Source organism: Bos indicus, chromosome 1, assembly GCF_029378745.1.
Source record: "Bos indicus isolate NIAB-ARS_2022 breed Sahiwal x Tharparkar chromosome 1, NIAB-ARS_B.indTharparkar_mat_pri_1.0, whole genome shotgun sequence".
Classification (NCBI taxonomy): Eukaryota; Metazoa; Chordata; class Mammalia; order Artiodactyla; family Bovidae; genus Bos; species Bos indicus.
Window position 1 is genome coordinate 42,687,149 of NC_091760.1, and position 27,059 is coordinate 42,714,207.

Below are 27,059 nucleotides of genomic sequence, written 5' to 3' on the forward strand. Positions count from 1 at the left end.
CAGATCTTAGAAGCCCAGGCATAATTAGTAGGCTTGATGAGCCTCCACGCCCCAGATGGAAATTCAGCCAGAAGGTGAGAGAAAGAACGACATGGGGAGACCAAGTTTCGGTGAACAAGGCCTGCACTTTATTTTCCAAAGTAGTTTTTATACCTTAAGTTGTGCATAGAGTATAATGGGGAAAGGGGTAGAGTCAGCAATAAGCCAGGATTTCTTCCTGCAAACTTATCATATGCAAAAGTTTAGGTGATTTACATCATCTTCTGGCCAAGAAGCCTGTTAACATTTTATGACCCTTTCTTCAGAAAACTTATTTTTCTCTAAAGGTGATTATTCTAAAGTCAGGTGCCACCCTCCAAAAACATTAGATAAAGTTGCATTCCTATAGGGCAAAGGTATGGTGGGCTATAACAAGAAAAGTATTAACTCAAGCATCCAAGGTTACAAACATTAAAGCTACTACTTACATTCCTATACACCAATTATATTCATCAATACACTGCCAGGGACACAGTAGGTAAGGGATATGGAAACTTAGCAGCAAACATTGGCCCAACAGGTGAAAAACCCTTCACCAATACAATTTCTAATCAATCTTTTAACTGCTCAAAGGAATCTGTATTTAGACAGTTTAGAACATCTTATGCCTCTCACGGTTGGGAGGCTGTGAACAATCACATGTGGCCGGAAGAACCTGTTCAGGCAGGCCAGAGGACTTCCAAAGGAGTTTGTAGGTTGAAACACTCTTGTCACACCCAGGAACTTTATCAACTGGAGCTGTAAGTTAACTCTTTTTCAGAGAGAGGTGGTGGGGGACAGCCCCCCATAAAGTCAGAGGTGTAGGTGAGAGCACAAAGCAGTAAAGTAGGCAGACTCTGGTTTTGGGGGTAGGTGCTCAAGAATTTCCAGGGAGACTCCTGAGGCTCGATCCCACCTTTGCATATGCTGAGCCTCCTTCCTCATGACCTTTGCCACAGGCGGAGTTCCTCACACTGGCTCCCAGCAGCAACCCACTCCAGTACTCTTGCCTGGAAAATCCCATGGGTGGAGGAGCCTGGTGGGCTGCAGTCCATGGGGTCGCAAAGAGTCGGACACGACTGAGCGACTTCACTTTCACTTTTCACTTTCATGCATTGGAGAAGGAAATGGCAACCCACTCCAGTGTTCTTGCCTGAAGAATCCCAGGAATGGTGGAGCCTGGTGGGCTGCCGTCTATGAGGTTGCACAGAGTCAGACACGACTGAAGCGACTTAGCAGCAGCAGCCACATATTGTTGTATGGGAGAAGCCAACACAAAATTGTAATGCAATAATCAACCAATTAAAAATAAGTTAAATGTTTTTAATCTTTGTTTTATATAAAAATATAAAAATGGTTTATTTCATCTATTTGTGACCTAAAACACTGCTCATTACCATATATTTCTACAGTAATTATTATCCTATAAAAATTGGTTATTATTAATCAATGACTTACATTTTTAAAATACTATGCCAAAAAGAGTCTTTTGCTTATAGCTAAAGTATCTCAGTCTGACATCTGTGAATCCCATGATACTTATGCAAAGTCTTGTGTGGCTGTATCTACATGCGCATTTTTTAGGGAAAAGGTTTGTAACTCATCCAGTGGGCCACAACCCTACAGGGAGAAGACAGACACCCAAAAAAAGGAAAGAAATCCACAATCATTATCAGGTAGGTCTGTCTGTAGGCAGAAATCTGACTGCCAACATTCAGTCATAGATAATGTTCTTCGATGACAGAATTCTACCTATGAAAGAATGAGAGGATAAGACATGTCTTCAGTCTTGGAAGGGCACTAGTGGGGCAACAGCAGGAACATAGACATAGGACCAAACCCACTGGACCAAGATGCACAGATTTCCTCAAAGTGGACAGGACAAGGTCTAAATTATAAGAACTGAGTCAGAGCCTGTCCATCAATAGAATTTGTGCCTCTGGTTTGAGAAGATCACCCTGGGTACTGTATTGGGTGAGCTCAGTTACCTCATATGAGTAAACTGGGATGCTAATCTACACTGGAAGCCAAACAGATCCAAAATAAGACAGATTTTAAATACATAAATTAAGGAGACAGATAACATTTGCTGAGTGCCTATCATGTGTTGACAGCTAAGAGATGCTCATGTGTACTGTCACATTTAATTCCCTTAATAAATGATACCTAGAAGCCAAAACTGGAAAGGTTTTCTCCTTTACAAAAGAATTCACAACATTGCAGTCCTCAGTATTTTTTCAAGGAAGGACAGATACTAAACCCATGTCTTAGAAGAGCATAAAACTTCACAAAGTACCAAAGTTGCCCAAGATCAATAAATTTCAATGGAGGAAAGAACATACCCCTTTGAGAGGGAGTGGGGATGTCATTTTAAAAGACTTGCACCAGATAATATTTGTGCACCATAATATTTTAATTTGTTGATTTGGGGATACAAACAACAAAGAGATGCTCAGAGATGGGTTTATGTCTCAAAATCAATAATTCTCTAGAGAAAGAATATCCCCTTAGTGAAAGTTGTTTATATAAATACTCTGTTGTGACATCCCTCTGTGATTTGCTACAACTTCCCAGGACAACATAACAGATTAAGGCAGAAGGCCCAAAATGCTGATTTCCCACCAGGGCTCTCCAAACCAGACCATTCTGCCACAGATAATCCCACTGACAAGAAATTGTAAAGTGATCTTTCAGGAAACACATTAATGCCTTCGTCAGTAAATTTTCTTATAATGAGTTTTCTAAATAACTAATGGTTACTCATTAACAGATTAACAGTGTTTTAACTTATTAAGATCGGAGAAGGCAATGGCACCCCACTCCAGTACTCTTGCCTGGGAAATCCCATGGGCAGAGGAGTCTGGTCGGCTGCAGTCCATGGGGTCGTGAAGAGTCAGACATGACTGAGCAACTTCACTTTCACTTTTCACTTTCATGCATTGGAGAAGGAAATGGCAACCCACTCCAGTGTTCTTGCCTGGAGAATCCCAGGGACGGGGGAGCCTGGTGCGCCGCCGTCTTATGGGGTCGCACAGAGTCGGACACAACTGAAGTGACTTAGCAGCAGCAGCAGCAGCAACCTCTTAAGATAAATAACTAATGGTTACTCATTTTCAGTATTTTAACCTATAAAGATTTAAAAATAAAGAGAAAAAAGGCAATGTATCTAGCCTATGCTTTCCTAAAATGTATTCATCATGCTTTTACTTTCTTAAAAAGTAGTTATTTTAACTCTTCCTTACTACTCGAGATGATCCCTGTAACCATTGACCTGAGAAATATAATAAGAGTGTCCTTATCTTCTTTGCTATCTGTCATCAGGCTCTCTGTTCACACAGTTTATGTATCAACTCATATGGCCCATCTCCTTACAATTTATTCTGAGCTGAGACACTGTAGGCAAATATTAAAATCATCATATTTTACTGTTTTGTGATCATTAAATCGAGTCCTCTCATTTTGCATATCAAAAATAAAAGACTAGGAGTTAAGATTTGCCCATGGTCACACAATGGGTTATGGTAGAGCTGAATCTCACTTAGAATCTGCAGTTCATATGGAAAAAATTAGTCAAAATTGTGATTAAAAATTCCTTAAACTAATCTTTTAAGCATGGTATCTATGTTTTCTGTACTATAATTTTTATACTCCTTGGAGTTTGGGTACTACAGAGACAGACTGAGGAAATAAGAAAAGGAAAGTCTGCAGGCAAATTGGTGTCTATTCAAGCCATTTGCTTTTAAGATAACCATCAAATCCAGTGAATGAGAAATGAGAGATTTTTATTGTGTTCTTCTTTCTCAACGGAATTTTTCCATTTGGTTTTAGTATTAAGCCTCTATAACATTATGTTACTATATTTCAATTGATTGTTCTCTCTGCTGAAGATTAGAGGATTAGGTTTTAAAACTCAGATGTGAGTTAAATACAGCTATAATATCAGTGCAACTCCATGAGGGGTATAGAGTGTACAGATACACAGGGCTCCGGGTGCCACCTTTAGCGCTTTTTCCTGCTACAGTCTCTCTACCTAATTACAAATCAAGCTCTGGATATGACTTGAAAAACAGAAAAAAAAAAGGTTTGCCAACAAACTTTTCAGTAGTGATATCCAGTTTGTTTACTTCCTGTTTCTCCTTTGTTCTCTAGTGATTAAGTTTGCTGCAAAAGAGAGGTATTAGTAAATTAGAAGGCTTTTGAGCCTTTTCAGTCATTTTGATTAGCATCTTTGGTAACTTCTTTTTTTCTCATAAACATATGGCAAAGCAACATGCACTGTTCCAATAATTATGATTTCAAGTCTAAGGTAGTATTTGTTTATTCTTGAAACCTGAAACAAACATCTGGTGCTTAATGCTTTGAGAAAAAAAAGCACCTTAGTGCATTATCTCTGTCTATGATTCAAGACCATGAGCAAAAATATTATAAGTAGATGAGATTAAGCCACAGGAGTTTGTTGGGCCATTCAGTTTTTTTTTTTTTTCCATTCAATTTTTTTTTAAAGTTTTTAAGAACTAAACTTAATTTCCTCTAAAGTAGGAAAGGCAGTAGAGATGGTGCAATAATCTTAAGGACCTCTTCCTTTCTGCTTCATCTTGTACTTTATAGAAAGAGTATATCTAGTGTAGGTCCTCTCATTAGAAAAAGAAAGATTTGAATGTTTTCTTATCACCATCCCGTATATGCTCAGAATTATTGACAAACAGACAGTGCAGTTTGTGTATACGCTCAGGTTCATGTTACCATGCATTTTTTTGTTAACGAGAATGGTATCTCCTACATTAAAAATTCTTTACCAATTCTTTTTAATACATCTTATTTTAAGGTTTATGCTAGCTCACCCTTTCTATTGCAGTATGACACCTGGAATAAAACTTGAAATGAAGATGTACTGTCCTCTGCATTGTTGCTCATCTTAGGGGGAAAATTGGTTATTTTAAATATTTTAGTATATTAGTATAATTTTTCAGTGTATTTGTCTGTTAAGGCTACCATAGCAAATACCACAGACTGGGCAGCTCAAATAATAGAAATTAATTTTTCATAGTTGCGTTGGTTGGACATCCAAATTCAAGGTATTGGCAGTTTTGGCTTCTCCTGAGACCTCTCTCCTTGGCTTGCAGGGGGTCAGCTTCTTGCTGTGTCCTCACATGGCCTATCTCCTGTGCCTGCACACCACTGCAGTATCTTCCTCTTGTAATAAGGACACCAGTCATGTTGGATTAGGGCCCACCTTCCTGATCTCATTTGCATTTATTACCTCTTCAGAGGCCCTAGTTCCAGATTACAGTCACATTGAGGGTTAGTGTTTCCACATATGAATTCTGGAGGAACACAATTCAGTCCGTAAATGTGTAGAAATGCTTATTAATCAAATATTCTGTAATATCTTCCCCTTGAGGAAAAAAATAAAATCTTAGGAAGGAAAGTGCTAAAATTATCATTTATATGTGTTATCAAGTTATAGGAAGTATAAATTTATATGTGACTCCTTTATATGAGATGTCATTTATAAGTGAAAGCACATAAAATAACCCTTAACTCCATTTTTCAGCCTGTCTCAATAGAACTCACAAAGATTTAGTGAAGAAACAACCCAGCAGACTAGCAAGTCACACTTCCACATACTATTTGCCAGGAGAGACCAAGAAATAACCAGAATCAGAAATTCTAGGTGAGGCTGCTGCTCATGCCTCTGTTCTGAGGTCAGATCTACAGATTGTTAACTTATTCTCTGGGAAGTGTGGATTCTTTATTTGAAAGCAACCTGAGCCTGACTTAAGTGGCTTCAAAAAGCACAGCCACAAGCCTGAGGAGCTTCAGCCACAGCACAATAAAACAAAGGCTGTTGCAGTGTTAGTACATGAATACAAGTTGAGTAAGCTTGTCCCTTCCTAAGGTGTAGACCACCTAGTTTTTTTAGAACACCGTGTTCTGTCAGATCATTTACAATGTTCCCATTTTTTAATTTTTTTAATTCCCTTTGGTTAAGGGTTGTCACATGTAGTGAATAAACGGTGGCTCAGAAGGCAAAGAATATGTCTGCAATGCAGGAAACCTGGGTTCCATCCCTGGGTAAGAAAGATCTCTTGAAGAAAGGAATGGCTACCCACTCCAGTATTCTTGTTTGGAGAATCTCCATGAATAGAGGAAGCCTGGCAGGCTACAGTCCATGGGGTCACAAAGAGTTAGACACAACTGAGCAACTAACACTAACAAAAATATAAGATGCCCAGTTAAATTTGAATTGCAGGTAAACAATGAATATGTGCATGCATGCTCAGTCACTTCATTCATGTCCAGCTCTTTGTGATCCTATGGACTGTAGCCCGCCAGGCTCCTCTGTCCATGGAATTCTCCAGGCAAGAATACTGGAGTAGGTTACCATGTCCTCTTCCAGCTTCCTAGGAAGCCAGCCCAGGGATCAAACCAGCATCTCCTGTGGTTCCTGCATTGCAGGCGGATTCTTTACTGCTGAGCCACCAGGGAAGCCCAAACAATGGATATATTTTTAGTATAAATATGTCTCATCTGATATTTGGGACATACTTGTACAAAAAAAAAATTCCTTCATGGGACACACTAATATTAAACAAAAGTATTTGTTATCTGAAATTCAAGTTTAACTGTGGGTCCTCTATTTTATCTGGCAACTCTACTTAACAAGAATGAATCCTCCTCTTGCATCTCCCTTCCTGGACTCACCACCCTCTTAAACTTCTATCACCAACTTTGTATATTTAATTTCCTGCTCTTAATTTGGCACTGCCCCCAAGGGTGAAAACCCTATTTCAGGCTCCCTTGCATTATACTAATGTGATACATGGTTATAGATTGTTGTTGTTTCATTGTTGTCCAATTCATCTGAGACCCTATGGGCTACAGTCCATGGGGTCATAAAGAGTTGGACACAACTTAGCGACTAAGCACAGCACAGCATGGACTGTACCAGGCTCTGTCCATGGGATTCTCCAGGCAAGAATACTGGAGCAGGTTGCCATTTCCATCTCCATGGGATCTTCTTGACCCAAGGATGAAACTCAGGTCTCCTACATTGGCACTCAGAGTTAAAACATTAAAGTTGGCTTGATCTACCTTTTCCCCCATGCTGAAATATTTACATCTTTATATCAATGCCCCATAATACTACTTTGATCACATTAGCTAATATTGTGTGCTTAATAACATGGGAGAAGGCAATGGCACCCCACTCCAGTACTCTTGCCTGGAAAATCCCATGGACGGAGGAGCTGGGTGGGCTGCAGTCCATGGGGTCACAAAGAGTCAGACACGACTGAGCGACTTCACTTTCACTTTTCACTTTCATGCATTGGAGAAGGAAATGGCAACCCACTCCAGTGTTCTTGCCTGAAGAATCCCAGGGATGGGGAGCCTGGTGGGCTGCCGTCCATGGGGTCGCACAGAGTCGGACACGATTGAAGCAACTTAGCAGCAGCAATAACATGGGAAAGAATCTCTAAGCCTCTAAATTTCTAAACCCTGGGCTCAGTTAACTCACCTGTAAAATAAAGGGACCGAATCAAGGTATTTTCCCCCAAGGCACCTTTAAACAGTTCCTTGCCACAGGTCTTTAAAATGCGGATTCTGTTAATGTTCTCATTTGCCTTGTGAAACCTAATTATTACTATTTTGAGTGAACTTCTCTTCCCTTCAAGTAAGTAGTGTTTCAATCAGTTAAGTCATTCAGTCATGTCCAACTCTTGGCAATGCCATGGACTGCAGTACACCAGGCCTCCTTGTCCATCACCAACTCCCAGCGCTTATTCAAACTCATGTCCATTGAGTCGGTGATGCCATCCAACCATCTCATCCTCTGTTGTCCCCTTCTCCTCCCGCTTTCAATCTTTCCCAGCATCAGGGTCTTTTCCAATGAGTCAGTTCTTCACATCAGGTGGCCAAAGTACTGGAGCTTCGTATCTTCAGCATCAGTTCTTCCAAGGACTATTAAGGACTGATTTCCTTTAGGATGGACTGGTTGGATCTCCTTGCAGTCCAAGGGACTCTCAAGAGTCTTCTCCAACACCACAGTTCAAAAGCATCAATTCTTCAGTGCTCAGCTTTCTTTTTGGTCCAACTCTCACATCCATACATAACTACTGGAAAAACCATACCCTTGACTAGATGGACCTTTGTTGGCAAAGTAATTCTCTGCTTTTTAATATGCTCTCTAGATTGGTCATAGGTTTTCTTCCAAGCAGCAAGCATGTTTTAATTTCATGGCTGTGGTCACCATCTACAGTGATTTTGGAGCCCCCAAAAATAAAGTCTGTCACTGTTTCCATTGTTTCCCCATCTATTTGCCATGAAGTGATGGGACTGGATGCCATGATCTTAGTTTTCTGAATGTTGAGTTTTAAGCCAACTTTTTCACTCTCGTCTTTCACTTTCATCAAGAGGCTTTTTAGTTCTTCTCCACTTTCTGCCATAAGGGTGGTGTCATCTGCATATCCGAGGTTATTGATATCTCTTCTGGCAATCGATTCTAGCTTATGCTTCATCCAGCCCAGCATTTCACATGATGTGCTCTGCATATAAGTTGAATAAGCAGAGTGACAATATACAGCCTTGACGTAATTCTTTCCCTATCTGGAACCAGTCTGTTATTCCATGTACAGATCTAACTGTTGCTTCTTGACCTGCATACAGATTTCTCAGGAGGTAGATAAGGTAGTCTGATATTCCCATGTCTTTCAGAATTTTCCACAGTTTGTTGTGATCCACACAGTCAAAAGCTTTGACATAGTCAATAAAGCAGAAATAGATGTTTTTCTGGAACTCTCTTGCTATTTCGATGATCCAACAGATGTTGACAGTTTGATCTCTGGTTCTTCTGCCTTTTCTAAATCCAACTTAAACAACTGGAAGTTCATGGTTCACGTGTTGTTGAAGCCTGGCTTGGAGAATTTTAAGCATTACTTTGCTAGCATGTGAGATGAGTGCAATTGTGCAGTAGTTTGAGCATTCTTTGGCATTGCCTTTCTTTGGGATTTTAATGAAAACTGACCTTTTCCAGTCCTGTGGCCACTGCTGAGTTTTCCAAATTTGCTGACATATTGAGTGCAGTACTTTCACAGCATCATCTTCCAGGATTTGAAATAACTCAAATGGAATTCCATCACCTCCACTAGCTTTGTTCCTTGTGGTGCTTTCTAAGGCCCACCTGACTTTGCATTCCAGTATGTCTGGCTGTAGGTGAGTGATCACACCATCATGATTATCTGGGTCCTTAAGATCTTTTTTATGTAGTTCTTCTGTGTATTGTTGGCACCTCTTAATATCTTCTGCTTCTGTTAGGTTCATACCATTTCTGTCCTTTATTGTGCCCATCTTTGCATGAAACGTTCCCTTGGCATCTCTAATTTTCTTGAAAAGATCCCTAGTCTTTCCCATTCTATTTTTTTCCTCTGTTTCTTTGCACTGATCACGGAGGAAGGCTTTCTTATCTCTCCTTGCTAAGTAGTGTTTAGATTACTTAAATAAGTAGTGTTGCGATTACTCCATTAAGGTCTTCCTCTTTAAAGTTGCTCGCCCTAAATTTCTCAAGAGCCAGAGAATCCACCTTTTATTTCCCTCCAGCCCACTCACCCTAAGACTTTGAGCACACCAGGTGACCAGATGATGTGATCATGAAAGTGCTGATAATGATGAAACAATTCTGTCAGGGCGGGTTTTCTGACTATCATTCCTTTCTTGGGAATTGAAGTCCTCTCCACCGGGTCGGAGACCGCCGTCTGGGAGCCGCTCCTTGTTCTCTTCCGCCATCTAGTGGCACCAGGCTTGCTCTCCTCGCTCAACTTGCTGTTCAGAGCTGCAAAGATTTCAAAGATTGTAAATCAAACGGATGAATTGTTTTATTCTTGTCATTACAGTAAAAAGGGCTTATAGCGTGTTTTGAGAGATAAAAATGTAATGTATTGATAAAAAAATAAGTATAACACAATAGAAGACTTTAATACCTGCACAGTATAGATTAAATTCATGTAATTTAATCTCTTTAATATGTTCCAATGTTAACTTAAAGACAAAGTACAAAATATAAACTAAGCTAAGGAGTTCTAAGGAAAGATTATCTTTCTCACGGGCTTCTGTATAATGTTCATGGATTTTTAAATTTCAAATAAAACTGATCGAAGCAGGTTAAAAAAATGAAAGGAAAAGGAAATAAAGTTCTGATAGACATTAAATTGTTTAGAGAGAGAAATCTCAGCTCTTTATTTAACCATTTGACTTCAATTAAGTTAGAACTTATTATCATTATTATTTATACATGCAATACAATGTTTAATGAATGTTGAATTCAGTTTTAATGTTCTTTAATGTAGAACTTTCTTCAGATGGCATGATAGTGAATTTAATTGTGTGATTCAGAAAAGTGAGAATAAATTTCTCTAATGAATGAAATAAAATATTTCTGAAGTGTGACTTATATCCCAATTAAACCTTTTATTTCTGACATTTTAACATTATTCTGGTTTTAGTTTTCTTTTTATTTAAAATGCCAATGCTATCATGCAGTGTTTAGGTTTTTCTAATAAAAATGTATTTAATTGCAGTGCCACTTCAACCTTTAATACACTTGTGACCCAGCTGTAAAAATCTCCAATTTGTTTTCCAGGGTGGGAAAATTCCCATAAGGTGGACAGCCCCAGAAGCTATCGCCTACAGAAAATTCTCCTCAGCAAGTGATGCATGGAGCTATGGCATTGTCATGTGGGAGGTCATGTCCTATGGAGAGAGACCTTATTGGGAAATGTCTAACCAAGATGTAAGTGCCATCCGTAGTTAACCGCCACTTTGTGAGTACAGACACATTATCAATGATGAAGAAACACCATTTGTCCTCACTCAGATTAGTCCTTATCTTCCTGAGAGTTGTCCAGGGTTTGTGGCTGAAGTTGACTAACCTTTCACTCTGAGCTGTGTTTGATGTGGTAAGGGCCGGCTGATGGGCTTTGTCATGTAAGTACCTATCCATGTCTTACATCTAATACTGAACACACATGTGGTTCTAAGGAAGTCTGACTGTGCTATGCAACAGCCTTGCCCTACAAGTATCAAAAAACAAAGAATAATGTTTACCTTTCATTTCTTCCTTAGGGCAATTTAATGTAGCACTGTGAAGAGCAAATTAATTTAGGAGAAAATTTAGCAGAAAAATATTAAATGCTTTCAGGCAATGCGTTATCAATACATCATCTAATACTATGGTTCTTTGGAGATACATGACCCTTTTTGCAATCTATTTTACCTGTAAAAGTTACCTTGCTGCTGCTACTGCTGCTAAGTCGCGTCAGTCATGTCCAACTCTGTGCGACCCCATAGATGGCAGCCCACCAGGCTCCCCATCCCTGGGTTTCTTCAGGCAAGAACACTGGAGTGGGTTGCCATTTCCTTCTCCAATGCATGAAAGTGAAAAGTGAAAGTGAAGTCGCTCGGTCGTGTCCAACTCCTAGCGACCCCACGGACTGCAGCCCACCAGGCTCCTCCATCCCTGGGATTCTCCAGGCAAGAACACTGGAGTGGGTTGCCATTTCCTTCTCCAATGCATGAAAGTGAAAAGTGAAAGTGAAATCGCTCAGTCGTGTCTGACTCCTAGCGACCCCATGGACTGCAGCCCACCAGGCTCCTCCATCCATGGGATTTTCCAGGCAAGAGTACTGGAGTGGGGTGCCATTGCTTTCTCCAAAAGTTGCCTTGGTGGCTAATAATATTATAGAAGAGGGTAGTTTGCACACATTTGACCTCTATGGACTGTTGGACGTGGTAGAGACAGTAGTCAAAATATGCTAGAATCCTGACAATGCAAGTGAATGTGCTGTCAGATCTGCAGATGCATTTTCCTACCCCATTCCCTCAGCCCAGAATCCAGACGCTGTCCACTCACCTGCCTTCTTCGAAGTATTTAACAGTTTCTGAGACAGTGGTAATGGGAAGTCAACTCTGATGGGATTCTGAATGTTCTCAGATGGAAACAAAGACTGTGTGGGTATGGATTCTTTAGAAAATCCATAGACATAGTCAACTCTTGTCACATCTCTTCTGTTTTTTCCATTCAACTGCTTGAGCCTCACCTCCACACCTCATACTCATTATCCCATCCCAACCTCAAGTGGTCCAAACATCTTAAAGGTTTGTTCAGTGACAGAGAAAGGTTAATCTTTTTAAATGCTGGACACCCATAAGACTGGGTTTTGGTTAGCTCACCATGACTTTTATTTCTCCCTGACTTGAAGTGTTAATTCCAAAGCCGAGTGCCTGCTCTTGTGCCTACTGACTCTGGAGAATGCCAGGTCCAGAACCTACATGTAGCAGGTTCAAGATCATCAAACGCTGTGCAACCATGCTCCTTAAAGCCCTTCATAAAAACACAAAGCCAGGTGGCTTAGTCCTGCAGAGCATTTTCCCTTAAGTACAGAGTGTGGCATGACCAGCAAACTTTGATACACTCCCAATATTTAAACTTTTTTAGATCCAGGCCATTTACTGTCCCTAAAGGAATTTTATTTGAAGGACCTTGTTGCTCTTTCCTGCCTCTGGGCCTTGTTTGGAGCAACTTGTGTCCATCTCTGCTTCTTAAAATTGAATCTCAAGAGCAGAAATTCATCCCTTCACTCCCAGGAAGAACTCATCTTTTTTTAACCAGCTATCCAAGGTAACAGACACCCTGGATTTAGTCACCATAGTTCCTACTCTACTCTTAACCCAAGATAAGGCTTGCCTGCTTGTCCTACTATGACATGACTGCTGCTGCTGCTGCTAAGTCACTTCATTTGTGTCCGACTCTGTAAAATACAACCCCATAGATGGCAGCCCACCAGGCTCCGCCATCCCTGGGATTCTCCAGGCAAGAACACTGGAGTGGTTTGCCATTTCCTTCTCCAATGCATGAAAGTGAAAAGTGAAAGTGAAGTATAGGCCATTCAAGCAAATCTCTAAAATAAAAAGTCCTCCTCCAGATGAATGAAAATCCTCACTGCACAGAAGAGCCATCAGTTCAAGTACCTTCCTTAACTGGTGTTCCATATAGTCCTTATCTTAATCAGTTCTCTGTCAGACCTAAAATAAAAAATTACCTATCTCAGAGGACTCCAAACTTTACTAATAATATACCCTTGCCGGTAAAAATTTCTTGAGCATTCACAACTGACATATGTGTATTTATCTGCACATTATATACAAGTCCTACTGTACTAATACATTCATTTTTTGTTTAAAAAGTAATTTGTTGAGTATCTTCTCAGGAAGTAGAGATACAAAGGAAAACAAACTGGATGGACCTTTTATGAAACTGAGGTTTAGGGAGGTGACATGATTTCCCTAGAATCACATAGTAAGTTCTTTGACAGTGATACTAAAAAAAACAATTCTAATAACCTTCTAGAAGTCATGGGCAAGGAGGAGGAAAGAGGAAATAACTGCCTCTTTCATGGTGGTTTAGTTTATGTCCGTAGGCCAGTGATTTCTTGCCCTCATTGAGTTTATATTCTAGCAAGAGGGAAACAGACTTTACACAAAGTAAATCAGTAAAATATGTAATATGTAACATGATCATTAGTGTGTGGGGAGAGAAAAGTGAGAAAGGATAAGAAATGTTAGGAATTTGATTTTAAATATATAAATACATTACCAAATACAGTTGTAAAAGTCATTTCATTTTGATCATAGAAGTCAGAGTCATTCTTATTAGACATGCATAAATAGTCTTTCTTACAGTAAGACGGGGCTTCCCAGGTTGCACAGTGGTAAAAATTATGCCTGCCAATATGAGGGATGCAAGAGACTTGAGTTCAATCCCTGGGTCAGAAAGATTTTCTGGAAAAGGAAATGACAACCCACTCCATTATTCTTGCCTAGAAAATTCCATGGACAGAGCAGCCTGGTGGGCTTCAGACCATGATGTCGCAAAAAGTTGAATGCAACTGAGCTCATGCATGTGTGCGTGCATGCGCGCGCACACACACACACACACACACACACACACACACTCTTGTATAAGACAGATAAACATAAAGAGAAGTTCTATTATTTTTTTATGTCTCCTGGATTATCATTTTACCACATGGGGTACTTTGTACCACCAGTTTGGTAACCACAGCCACCATTAGGTAGACTATAATTCAGCCATGAAAAGTGCCTCAGTTTCATGACCAACAAATATAATAAAAGGATGAGGTTAAATGATATTTAATATCCTTTTAACAGTAACATGCTATGTCTTTATAATCTCTGAAGAAATAATTATCATATTTTTCTCAGCAAAGAAATAGTTCACATCATTCTTTTCTTCAGTTTAGGAATTTCTGTGAGGGTACAAGAATCCGATAGAACCTCCACAGAACAGAGCGTGTACAAGTGTAGATCCAGATGACAAGACAAATTTTCTAGGAGAGCAACTTCTGAGAGAAAAGGCCCAAAGGCGTAATTTCCATCACAGACCCCCTTGTAAACGGTCCTTAGTTGCTGCCTAGAGCAGTCCAAAATCTGGTGTCAGTTCCTCCCTTCCTGGATCATGTCCAACAGTTTACCCAGTCATTCTGGCCATGTGTGTTGATGATCTGTGTCCAGGATGAGCATTTAGAGAGCCATTCTGTCTGTTAAACCTCATATGGCCATAAAGACCATTTCTGGAATCAGAAGAAGTTGCTGCAGCCAGGAATAGACTCCTGACATTAAGCCCATCTTCATTCATTCTGTGTTGTCAGTGTCCACAGTGCAAGGCTGAAGGCTCCCTCCACCCAGTGCTTTGTTGTTTTTCAAGGACTAGATAAGAGCTAAGCTAGTTCTTTTCATGGCCTTTGAGTGGCTACCAAAGAATATGTAAGCAAGAATTGGAAACAAGGAGGAGAACAGAAATTTCTGAGGGGAGGGAAAAATGCCAAACCCTTGAGGTCCTCAGATCAATATAAGAGAGGAAAGTACTAAGAGCTAAAATCTTTTATGTATTTTGTGAATATATTTCCTGCTGCAGTGAAGAGAGTTGAAATTCTGTTTAGCTTAACATATTGGAAGTCAGTGTATCTGTGACAGATCCTGTAACCAGAATTTCTGTTTGAAAGCAGAAATAGCTTAATCAAAACTTTCTGAGCTGCTCTCTCCAAATACTGGTTATTTCCTATTTGTCCTGAATTTCTCATGTTTGGTCAAAGTTCAGTCTTGTATTTGACTTTCTGTAACCACGGTGTGTTTTAAATAAGAAAAGTCGTTTTTAGACAATAAAAGTTCAACTATTTTCTGTTTGAATATTTTATATTTTTATTACATTTTGTGGAGTTTAATTTAAGGGCTTAGCTAAATATGGAATGTTAACATGGTTTAGGATTTTAAATGAGTTTAGGAAATTTCAGGTAGTTTTTATGAGGTAGTCCCTTCATTCTGCAGACTGTGGCATATTTTATTGCAATGAACAATTCTGAGTTTGCATAGTCTATTTTAGTGAATAATATAATGAGTTTCCCAAAGGTCAGTAGTAATGTACATTAAGGAATATACATAAGGAAATGAGAAAAAGCAGTGCAGAAGACTAATTCATGTATGGCCTACCAAGCATAACAGTAGATGCCATCTGCTTAGCCATTCAGCAGTTACTGACTAAACTCATGCCAGTCACTGGGCATGTGGGTAGTTCTGGAGAACTTGAAAATCCAGCCCTCACTCTCAAGAAGCCCTCTGTGTAGGTGAGAAGATGAAGTTCTGGCATTTCTAAGTCATGCTCCTGCCCCCAAGTAGAATGTATACTCCTCAAGGATAGACTCAGGCCTTCTTTTTTTTTTTTTTAATATAAACAACATTGTGTGAATGCAACATAGTTATTTTTTAACATATGCCCAAAAAAGCATGCATGCCCTATTATTTAAGGTATTTTTGATTATATAAGCTTTCCCAGTGGTTCCACAGGTAAAGAATCTGCCTGCAAAGCAGGAGACATAGGAGACATCGGTTTGATTCCTCAGTCAGGAAGATTCCCCTGGAGAACAAAATGGCAACCCACCACAGTATTCTTGCCTGAAAAGTCCCTTGGACAGAGAAACTCGAGGGCTGCAGTCCAAAGGGTCACAAAGAGTTGGACACTACTGAGCAACTAAGCACAAGCAATTATAAAAAGCACCTGATACATAGAAGGTATTTAATTAATTGGTGGTAATAATCATAGCTTGCAATTTCTGAATTTACTGTGAGTCAATTATTTTAGATTATTGACTCATTTAATCTTCAAAATAATTCTCTAAGGTTGATACTATTTTTATTCCCATTTATAGATAAAAGGCTTTCTAGAAAATTTAAGCAACTTGCCCAAGGTTGTATGTTAAGTCACTTCAGTTGTGCCTGACTCTTTGAGACCCTGTGGATTGTAGCCCACCAGTCTCCTCTGTCCATGAGATTCTCCAGGCAAAAATACCAGAGTAGGTTGCCGTGCCCTCCTCCAGGGGATTTTCCTGACCCAGGGATCGAACCTACTTCTCTTACGTCTCTTGCATTGGCAGGTGGGTTTTTTACCACTAGTGCCACCAGAGAAGCCCCAACCCCTGATAGAACTGAAGTTGGAGACCCCTGTTTTCCCCAAAGTGTGTGCTTTTACCCCTGAGCTATACTGTAGAAGTCTTAATTTTCAAAGGAGTCTCTATACCACACAAGCTCTATGAAATGAGATCAAAGCATCTTTAATTATGTATGCCTCTGTGTCACAGTAGAAGTGTTTCTATTATTTCCTATCAGCAAGAATGTGGATTGACTCACTGTTGTTTGAAAGTATAAATCTTTTCAGCAGTACTTTTTGTCTTGATGTTAAAAATTTATAAAATGTACTGTATTATATTTCTTAAAAATGTTTAAGGCAGTAGCTTAAAATAAAATTCTAATGGTCCACATATTTAGCCTATTACCAAAAACATGCCACAGGCACACTGAAGGCACAAATTTCCTCACTATTTTCTAAGATTTTTAACTTTTTTTTAATGTATCACAGTATAATGTTTTATGTTATTTTCATCCGAGTTCAAAATAACTGTTGTTTACTACATAATAGGAGTACATTGTAATGCTAGGAGCTATACTGGCTCCAAAGATGACACCAGGGGCATTGCAGTTCTTCCAACACTTATATTATGGAATATGCTTAGCTAAAGAAAATGCAAGCAAAACATGAACAGCAGGCAACATTAAGTAACCAAATCCCCACAGAGCTAATATGTCGGGGAAAAACTTGCACCACGTAAATGAGGGGCGACTTTGCTCAAACAAATGATCTGAATGCAAGACTAGAGACTTGGGTTTTGTCTGTTTTGTTTTTCCCTAGCATGTTTTTTTTGTTTGTTTGTTTGTTTTTTTAAGAAAGAAAAAATTCGCCTGGAAGCAGTTTGAAGCCCAAATGCCTCCTGGGTATGGTATCATTTAGGCATATGCTACTAAGCCTGTTCAATTTCCCAAAAAGAGAACCGCTATCAGAGAACATCTCGTTTGAGGTTTACTAGGAAACATAATGCTGCCTCAGTGTTTTTGTATTTTTTCTTCTCCTTACTTTTCAAAAGGTTTTATATAATAGTGAGTTTTGCTTTAGATTGCTTTCTGAAGCTTACCTGAAGAAAAACAATACAATTCAACTTTAGGATTTTTAATAGATGATGTGGTTGGAAATAACCTTTGACCTTATCTGAATTGGTTCCTCTTTTCAAAAGTTGAGAAGGAAGAAAATTACCTTTTACCATATTTCTTGTTTGTCTTCATAATTCTAAAACCTTTCTCAATTATAGGTCAGTATTTTAGCCAAGAATGGTGGATATATAGAATCCACTTACCTTCAAATGCAGTATGATTTTGTGATTCAGAGAGTCCAATCATTTTCAATTTTTGTTTCTGATTAGATTTTCGAAACTCTGCTTTATTATGTAATGGTCCTTGTGTAATGATCTGTATAAGATACAGTAAACTGCTAAAGGCCCATTCCCATTATTTCAAGCTTCCATATTACAGAGGGAATTTTTGTACTTATTTGAATATGTTTCTACCAAAGCAATTTTCAAAATGACCTTTTTCTCATTTTTTTAAATAATTCCTCATATTGGTACATAGGCAGGAGCAACATTTTAATTAAATATACACTAATTACACTAGCATAATGCATGTCTGATACAGAAAGAAGAGTAATAGGGGATATTGTGAGATTCAATCTGTCACCATTGCAAATAATTCAAATAATAAAGTTCCAAGTAGAGGAAACCAATAACCAGTATGCTACTACCACAGTGTAATTTTCAAGGGAATTCTTTTTTTTTTTGCTGAAAGTATATACATACCAGAAACATTTTCATAAAAAAATTAACTATACCTTCCATTTCTGTTTGGAAGAAATTTACAATCTTTTGCTCTTCTGATTTTTTATAATTCTTTGTTCTCTTTTAAAGCATATTTATAAAGAGGGCATCTTAAAATACTCTTTTACTGTGTACTCATAAACTATGTTTCCAAAGATTTTAGGTATTTTTGCATGCGTGTGTGTTTGGTCATGTCCAGATCTTTGCGAATCCGTGAACTGTAGCCCTCCAGGCTCCTCCGTCCATGGGATTTCCCAGGCCAGAATACTGGAGTGGGCTGCCATTTCCCTGTTCAGGTTGGGTATTTTTTATGGGCCCTTAAAGTTGCCTGTTATCTTTCTAAAATTGAAATGGTGCACCAGTGAAGAAATGTTTGTTTTGAGTTGTTTTTTTTTTTTTTTTTCCCCAGAGAGGACTTGGAAATATGGGCCTGAGTTTTAAGAATGTTGTCTTCTCATTTCAAAAATGTTGATTTGGAATATGTCTTTACATTGTTTTTATATTTCAAAAAATATACTTTGTTGGTGTGAACCTTCCTAGTAAAGAATATCTTGGCCTGCCAAATCTTCCTAATCTTAGTTTACAATGATATACTTTGGCCCATCTGGATTTTTGTCTCCCTACACTTGGAGCTCTGTGGGAAACAGTCCTTTCAAGGTATGCCAAGTCTAGATTTGGCAGTCAAAGAACTTTGAAATCAAGAGATGTTACCAGAGATCCTGTAGATTAAGCCTTCAGTTTCACTGACCCTAGAAATATAGCTTTTTGAGCTGAAAGGCACTGTCACAAGCACTGAATCCAGGCTCTTTTTTTTTTCTTTTTTTTTCTCTCTCTCTCTTAATGAGGAGACAGAGAATTGCCCAAGCACAGAGCTTGTTAGTGACATTTCAGACTCCAGGGCAGTTCATGTGACTCCTTCACTAATGCTCATTCCACTACTTACACACTGAAGCATAGTTGCATAGAAAGTTTTAATTATCTCAGTCTCAAGAAGTATGACTTTCAACTGTTAGGGCGGAAGATTTTCCAAACCATAAAACATATCATCAGCAACCTTTTAATCTATAAGAGGGCTACACTTTCTATAGTCCCCCATTTTGTCCACTCATTCAGCAATCTGACCGGTGTCTTACTGAGGATGAACATTCTCCATTTTTATAGGTCCTTGACATTCTATCGAGACTTCCGTAAAATAAGATTGGAGAACTGTCTGAAGTATAGGGTTTTAAAAAATTGTTTATCTTAAAGTTAGAAAGGAAATGTTATGTTTCCATGCCCTAGTGATTTACAAATTATAAATTAGCCTCAGAAGAAGTGTTTTCTGTCTGTATCTTATTCTTTCACCACTCTTATGTGCTTAGTCTCTCAATTGTGTCCAACTCTTTGCGACCCTGTGGACTGTAGCCCACCAGGCTCCTCTGTCCATGGGATTCTCCAGGCAAGAATACTGGAGTGGGTTGTCATTTCCTCCTCCAAGGGATCTTCCCAACCCAGGGATCGAACCCACATCTCCTGTGTCTCCTGCATTGCAGGCAGATTCTTTACCTGATAAGCCATCAAGCGGCATGTTCACCACTCTATCCCCCTTTGTTTTTTTCAGTGTACACTGATTTTCATTTGAGTTTTGATTGCTTTCCACTGAATTATAATTTCTGTATGTTGAAAAATATTGACTAAGAGAGTAGGGATAAGATTTTAAATGTGATTTACTTATAACCACTTCTTTCCCTTCTTTTTTCTTTCCTTCTTTTCCCTGTGCAGTCACAACCTTTAAATTGCATATCAGAAAACTACATTGCCAGGGCTTTCAGTTTTACTGTTCTATAAATCTGAATGTCTTCATATCTATAAGTAATCATCTCACGAAAAGTAAGGATATACTGGGACTCTGCTTCACCATCCACATTCAACTTGAAATTACAAATTTTCCACAAAGTCATGATGAATATTTAGAGAGAAGACAAAAATAGAACCATTTCACATTCCATTTACTATTGTACATTTAAGCCCTTGCTAAAATTTTGAGACAGTTTGTTTTAAAAGGAAGTATGAATAACTAAATTCACTGTGCTTCTCTTTGAGAGATATTGAGCAGTGTTATAACATAAAAATGGGATTACCTGCACAGCCCAAACATTTCTTGTTCAATGGCATTGTTCAGGGATATCTCAGTGTCTTCCTATTGACTGTCTGCTCCTTGTTTGCCTCGTTTAATAAAAGGTTCACATTGTCTTCTTTGATTCAGAAACCTTCAGCGCAACTGGAAAACTCATCAGATTCAACAAGAGCAGAACAGTCTGCTACGTGCCCCAACTGAGCCTAGTGTTGATTCTAGGATGCTAAAAATTGTAGTGTCAATGATGAGAAACCAGTATGATCTATTTAGAATAACCCACCAGGTTTTAGATAATAACTTCTGACAAAATCTAATTCCTTCTACCTCTGCACAGAAGTTATCACTGCAGTCATTTTCATATTTTTTCACTTCACTTTAATTTTCTTCTTACACTTTAAAATAAGGGTATAACCTTGCATAATTCTTCTCCAAAGGATGACAGCCTACAACTATCATAAAACCATACTACTAACAAAATTCTCTCTAGTAATTATCACCCCTTCATATCCTAAAACAAATCTCATTTAGTCTTTTAGACAAAGCACTCCATATGCTGCTGGCTGCCTGTCAGTTCTTAAGTAGGGAACCAGAAATGCCTATAAAACAAAACTTCCCACAAAAGACATGTTTATGAGGATAAAGGTTAATAGACAGCTGCCATAGATCACATATATGACAAGTGAAGTTCACTCTTTGGTTTGACAAGGCATTGTTTTAGATGCCGGGAACTCATGGAAAAAAGAAATAGTTCCTGCTCTTGAATTCGGCTTGCCCAGCTCAGAGAGTGCAAGTATTTTGTGGCCAAAGCAGAGGAGAAGCAGGACCATGCCAGAGGTGAGGATTGAAAACCTGGGTCATAGTGAGCCGCTGCAGAATTCCAGATATGGAAGGAGTGTGATCACAGTTTCACATCAGCAGGATTGCTTCAGGTGCACTGCAGGAGTTATTGAGGGAATTAGAGGGGAGACAGAAAGACTAGTTAAGTGTCTGTTGCAGTGATCAAAATGAAAAATAAATCATTTGAAAAGAGGATTTGAAAATGGGCTGTATTTAAAGTATATGAACTTTAAATCAACATCTAAGTTAGTTTTGAGCACCAGGAAAGACAGAAGCTTAGAGGACCCACTGATCTCTAACTTAAATCACTGAAAAAAGAATGCTACCCTTTTCAGAGGACAGAAATGCCAAACTTAGGAACAAGGTTAGTTTTGAACAACAGCAAAAGAAAAAAAAAAAAATCATGTCACCTGCATGACAACTTTATGAAGTGGGATATCCCAGAGACAGTAGATGTAGAAATCTTGAGAGAAAGCCGAACCAGAGCTACAAGAATGAAAGTCATCAGCAGTGGGTGAGAGTGAGAGCATGGAGTGTGTAAATGTCTACGAGAAGCTCAAGAGTTAATTCTAGGGGATGAGTCTGGAATGCAGCACAAGACTCAGGACAGGTTTTTTTCTACCACTGTTGTGATTCAGAGGCTACCAAGGTGATAATATTGGTCCAGTCTTCAGGAAATTACTAGCTATGTGAATCTGACACAATCTGTTCATCAGTTAGAGCTTCAGATTTCTTACCTGCAAAATATGTATAACCACACTCACATAGAAGGTAAGCTATGTTAAAATACCTAGCCCAGAAATTGACATATAATAAGCTCTCAAAGTTTCATATTTTAACTTGAATCAGAAACCAGAAAGCTCATAGAAAATTTAACTCATGATCACTCCAGCCCCAAAATGGCTCCTCCTCCTTTGTTTCCTTGACCAAGCCAAAACCCTAGAAGTCAATCTTCTCTTCTCCCTCTACTTCCCTGTCTAATCTCACCTGAGTCCTACATTCCTGTCAAGTCAATCTACAGCTTGTACCCTATGGCCTCTGCTTCAACTAAGGCTATCTTGACTTCTTGCCTGGATCACTGCAAGCCTCCTTCCTGGCCTTCCCTGTCCTCCCACTCTTATAGTGCAGCCAGAGTGAGCTTCCAAAAGGCAAATCTAATGCCATCTACTTGCCAAAACCCTTCTCCCCTTTGCATAAAGTCTGTATTTATAGCATGAAAAATCATTCATGATCTCAAGAAACGTAGTTTTTACTTAACTTTCCAGCCTCAAATCTCACCATTCTTCTCTTTGAGGAATCTGGTCTAGTTACAGAAATCTACTTCAATTCCCTAATTAGATCACATCTCTTCTCTTAGACCCATCTAATCTCATGGATCCTGCTACCTTCTACATTCAGTTCACCTCCTCTGAGAAGTCTCCCAAAGGCTCAGATAGGTTCTCTTCTGACAAATTTCCATGACTCCCTGTTCTACATGGCATGTTCCATATTCATTAGATTCTATATTTGATCACCTTCATTAGATTATATGTTTCCTAAAGACAGAGATGTTTCTTACTCATTATGCTATCCCTTATACATGGTATGTTTAATAGTACATTTTAAGTGATGAATATTTATCTCTTTGGATAAATAAAAAATCCATTAGAAATATGTTGTATCTTTTAACCATTTTTTGAATCATATTGCTCAAGTTTCTTCTCTAGCGCCTTGGTCACCTTCATTAGATTATATATTTCCTAAAGACAGAGATGTTTCTTACTCAATATGCTATCCCTTATACATGGTATGTTAATAGTACATTTTAAATGATGAATATTTATCTCTTTGGATAAATAAAAAATACATTAGAAATATGTTGTATCTTTAAACCATTTTTTGAATCATATTGCTCAAGTTTCTTCTCTAGCTCCCTTCTAATTCAAAACTTTTAGGTGTGTAGTGTTTGCCAGTTGAACTTCTCTATGTTTACTTTCCTTGTTTGTAAAGTGGGGGTAAAAATAGTACCTACCACATAATATTACTGTGAGGATTAAAAGAGTTGACACATGTAAATCATTTAGAAATAGCACCTGGAAGTAGTCAAGAGCTCTCAATAATTGTTAGTAATTATTATTGTCACTGTTGTTGTTATTAGCATTTCCTCTAAGGTGGGACCTTCATGACTGACATCTGTCATGAACCAGGGCTCAGGACAAATTTCACAAAGTCACAAGTTAAAGAACAGGGAAAACTTTAAACCTAGAGGTCAGCAAGGAGAAATGTCATGAGTCCCCAAGTCTCCCAGTATCCCCACGGAAAGGCATGGTGGGACTAGACACTTGCTTAACACATTGTAGATAAAGGTTCCAGGTGAAGGACCCCACTTTCTTGTCACTGTCTCTTCCTACAGGATACTCATGAGAACAACTTTGTCAAAAGAGAATAGACAGCTTGCTTGGCACCAAGCAATCTGGATTTGGGTGTCAACTGTTTATAGGAGTTGTCTGGAAAAGTCAGCTCTCCAGCAGCTAAGGATGTTTGGGTCATGGGAAACAGTAAACCTTAAGGACAGGAGGAAAAAGCCACCAGTCTTTATAGGAATCTGACTTGGGGTCCAATGCCTTCGTCTTAGAGAAGAACATGACCCAGTCTCGCTCATTGTCCAGCCAAACCAGAGAGAAATCAGGAGATCATTTTGAACAATAATGCTTGATGTCCCAATTTTTTACGAATATTTCTTTCTGAGGCACTTCAAATGCTGGCTTGCTTCTGCTTTGACTCCCTCTTGGGTAGTTGAAACTCCAGATTTTCTAAGAGTCTGCTCCTATATCAAGACAAACCCCAAAATTTCCTCAAATAGCTTTTGTTTTGGTCAATAACATTAATTAATGCATCAGGTACCATAAATAGGGATAAATATACAAAATATAGACATGAAATTTCTGCTTTCAAGTATATTTCACCTGAGAAGAAGCAGGTGAAAAATTATAATACAGTGTAATAGATGCAATAATAGAAATGTGTACAGGACTCAGAAGCAGTCAGAAACTACTCTGTTCAGCCAGAGATTACATTTTGCAAACTATGAAGTAAATATGTTTTTGATTTATCCTTATTACAAAACTTAGGATTGGATTTGTCCAGTTAGCAGATATACAACAAAAGATAAAATGGTAATCATCACTCCTAAAATTGATATAAAACAATAGGTATAAAACAGGAGAGGAAGACATTTTCATGAGAATTGAAAAGCATTCCTGCGGACTAGCCAGAGGACACGTTTGGAAGCTATAAGGAACTAAGTTCAGATTTCAGCTCTGCTGCCTATGCTGTGTGAATTTAGGCAAGTTTCCTAACTTATCTGAGTCTAAATTTCCTCATTTAAGAATAAGGATAATAATAACTACCATATTGAGTTATTTTAAGCAGTAAATGAAAAAAACATGCAAAGCATTTAGCACATGATACTTAATAAAGGCAGCTAATTTTTTTCTCAGACTATAACTTCACTTGTCATCTATTCTATGCACTTATAATTAGGTAACTCTGAAATTACATAGAGAGGTCTCTTGGGGTGGGATTTTAAAGTCTTTCTATAATGGAATTCTATCCTGTTTTTCTTAGTTACTTTTTAAAGCTATCCACAGTAGTTTTGATGCACTATAAGCATTTTTATACATATCCTGTTTTACTAAAATGTGTTGCAAAATGTGTTAAAATTCAGGCCTAGTCAGTAGCAAAAATAGAAAACAGATAAGAAAAAGCATCATATTTAATAATAGATATACAACGAACAGGAAAAAAAGCTAATATTCTGATACGTTAAAGTGTTCTGGTCACAGACACTGATGGGATTATGAAAAATTACCTATTACTAAAAAGCTAAGCTTAACAATTAAGAGGAGGTTCCTGCAGCCTATTATTGCTTCTTTTTACAGACTACTTCTAGCATAAATTATTGATATCTTAGAGTCATGTCAAATGGTGTCACATAAAAAAGAAAATGAGTTTTTTTTTAATTATAGAAAGTGAAAATGCATAGAGGGTGCTACAATAAAGAGAGCATTGATAACAATATTTACATTTGCATTTTTGTATTTTTGTTGTTGGCATGGGGAAGAGATGCGATTGCTTCTCTGTAAATATCAGGCTGTCCCTCAATTTTCCCATGTCAAAAATACAGAAGATAAACCATTACTTATGTCTTTCCCCCAGAGATAATGTAAGAATAGTTACATGAATACTTTTGAACTCTTCATTTAAAAATAAACTACATAAATTCCAGGTCAATTTTACTGCATGATTAGGAAATTCCAGTGGATTATATATTAAAAAGATAAATAGTAAATATCTTACCTTATCTTGATGTGATTTCTTAAGTACGAAAAAAATAAAATAAAATTACTGTCATCTTGTTGTTACTCTTAACTTTGGCTTCTTAAGAGATTCCTTTCCCTAGAGCTGCATTGTCCTATATAGTAACCACTTGCCCCTGTGGCTGTTTAAAATGTGAGGTCAATTAATTAAAATTAAGTGGAAGTAAAATTCAGCTCCTCAGTCTTACTAGCCACATTTCAAAGTGTTCAACAGCCACATGACCACTTGCTATCACACTGAAGAGAGGGAGTATTTCTGTCATCATGGAAAGTTCTGTTAGACAGTGCTAGCCCAGAGGATACTCAGGCTAAATGTCCTGTTGCTCTGTGGTCTTAAACTGAACACTGATAGCATTTTGAAGATTAAATTACCTTAGAAATTCTGGAAGGACTTCATAATCATGTCAGTGTGAGACTAGGGGAAAGCCAGAAGTAAGTGAAGAGGAATTAAATGGCAAATAAAGAAGAAAGAAGGAAGGATGGCTGCAACAAGAATATGCACTGACATTATTATAAAAGAATAAAAAGTGATTCAGGAATTTAGGAAGTACAATTTTACTTATAACATTTGTCACATACGGTTTTTACTAAATGCATCCATATTAGGCTGACTTTCTGATGTCCTAATTGGGTTTTGAGACATTCCAGCTAAATCACACAAAAACTATTTCTGGACATTGTGATGAAATTTAACCTCTCATCTCTATACCACAAGTTTAAAAAACATATTTTTCCTCTCAAGAGGAGTCAGCAGATGCTATGAAGATACTTGTAATTCTTGATCACATTTTTTGTATTTATTCTTGTCTAGACTACATGCACTCACAAGTAGTTTTCATGCTTACCAATGTTTTGGTTTCCACTTCCTGTATAAAGGGAATTATAACTTAGTGTATGTATTGTTTGTCCCCAGAAGTAAGAGGATAACTGTGTATGTTTGCATTTAGGTCATCCTGTCCATTGAAGAAGGTTACAGACTACCAGCTCCCATGGGCTGTCCGGCATCTCTACACCAGCTGATGCTCCACTGCTGGCAGAAGGAGAGAAATCACAGACCAAAATTTACTGACATTGTCAGCTTCCTTGACAAACTGATCCGCAATCCCAGTGCCCTTCACACCCTGGTAGAGGACATCCTTGTGTAAGACGCATAATGTTGATTTTTTCCCTTGACAATCATGATTTCTTTCAGGCTGCAGACAAGACTAACAGGTAAAGAGGAGAAAGTTTGCCTTGATAACTGTCTTGGTTGTCTACTTTTTAGGATATTTTATGTAAGCCATATTTATCAGCTGAAAAAGCAATTTATTAACATTTTTTAAATGATTTTTTTCCACAAGAAAGCAGTTTCCCCCTTTCTGTTTCTCTATATCTAATCTTTATGAATCCCTTTTTAAATAC

The 27,059-nt window shown here is 38.3% G+C and overlaps 1 protein-coding gene across 4 annotated transcripts in view; it reads left to right on the forward strand.

The window, feature by feature from the left end:
* EPHA6 (EPH receptor A6) overlaps positions 1-27,059 on the forward strand; it is a 1,027,581-nt gene that overhangs the window by 977,693 nt on the left and 22,829 nt on the right. For all 4 annotated transcript variants that reach the window (XM_070786786.1, XM_070786808.1, XM_070786797.1 and 1 more), the window contains 2 exons: positions 10,655-10,804; positions 26,606-26,799. In XM_070786786.1, the coding sequence (XP_070642887.1) occupies positions 10,655-10,804; positions 26,606-26,799 (344 nt within the window). The remainder of the gene's footprint in view (positions 1-10,654; positions 10,805-26,605; positions 26,800-27,059) is intronic.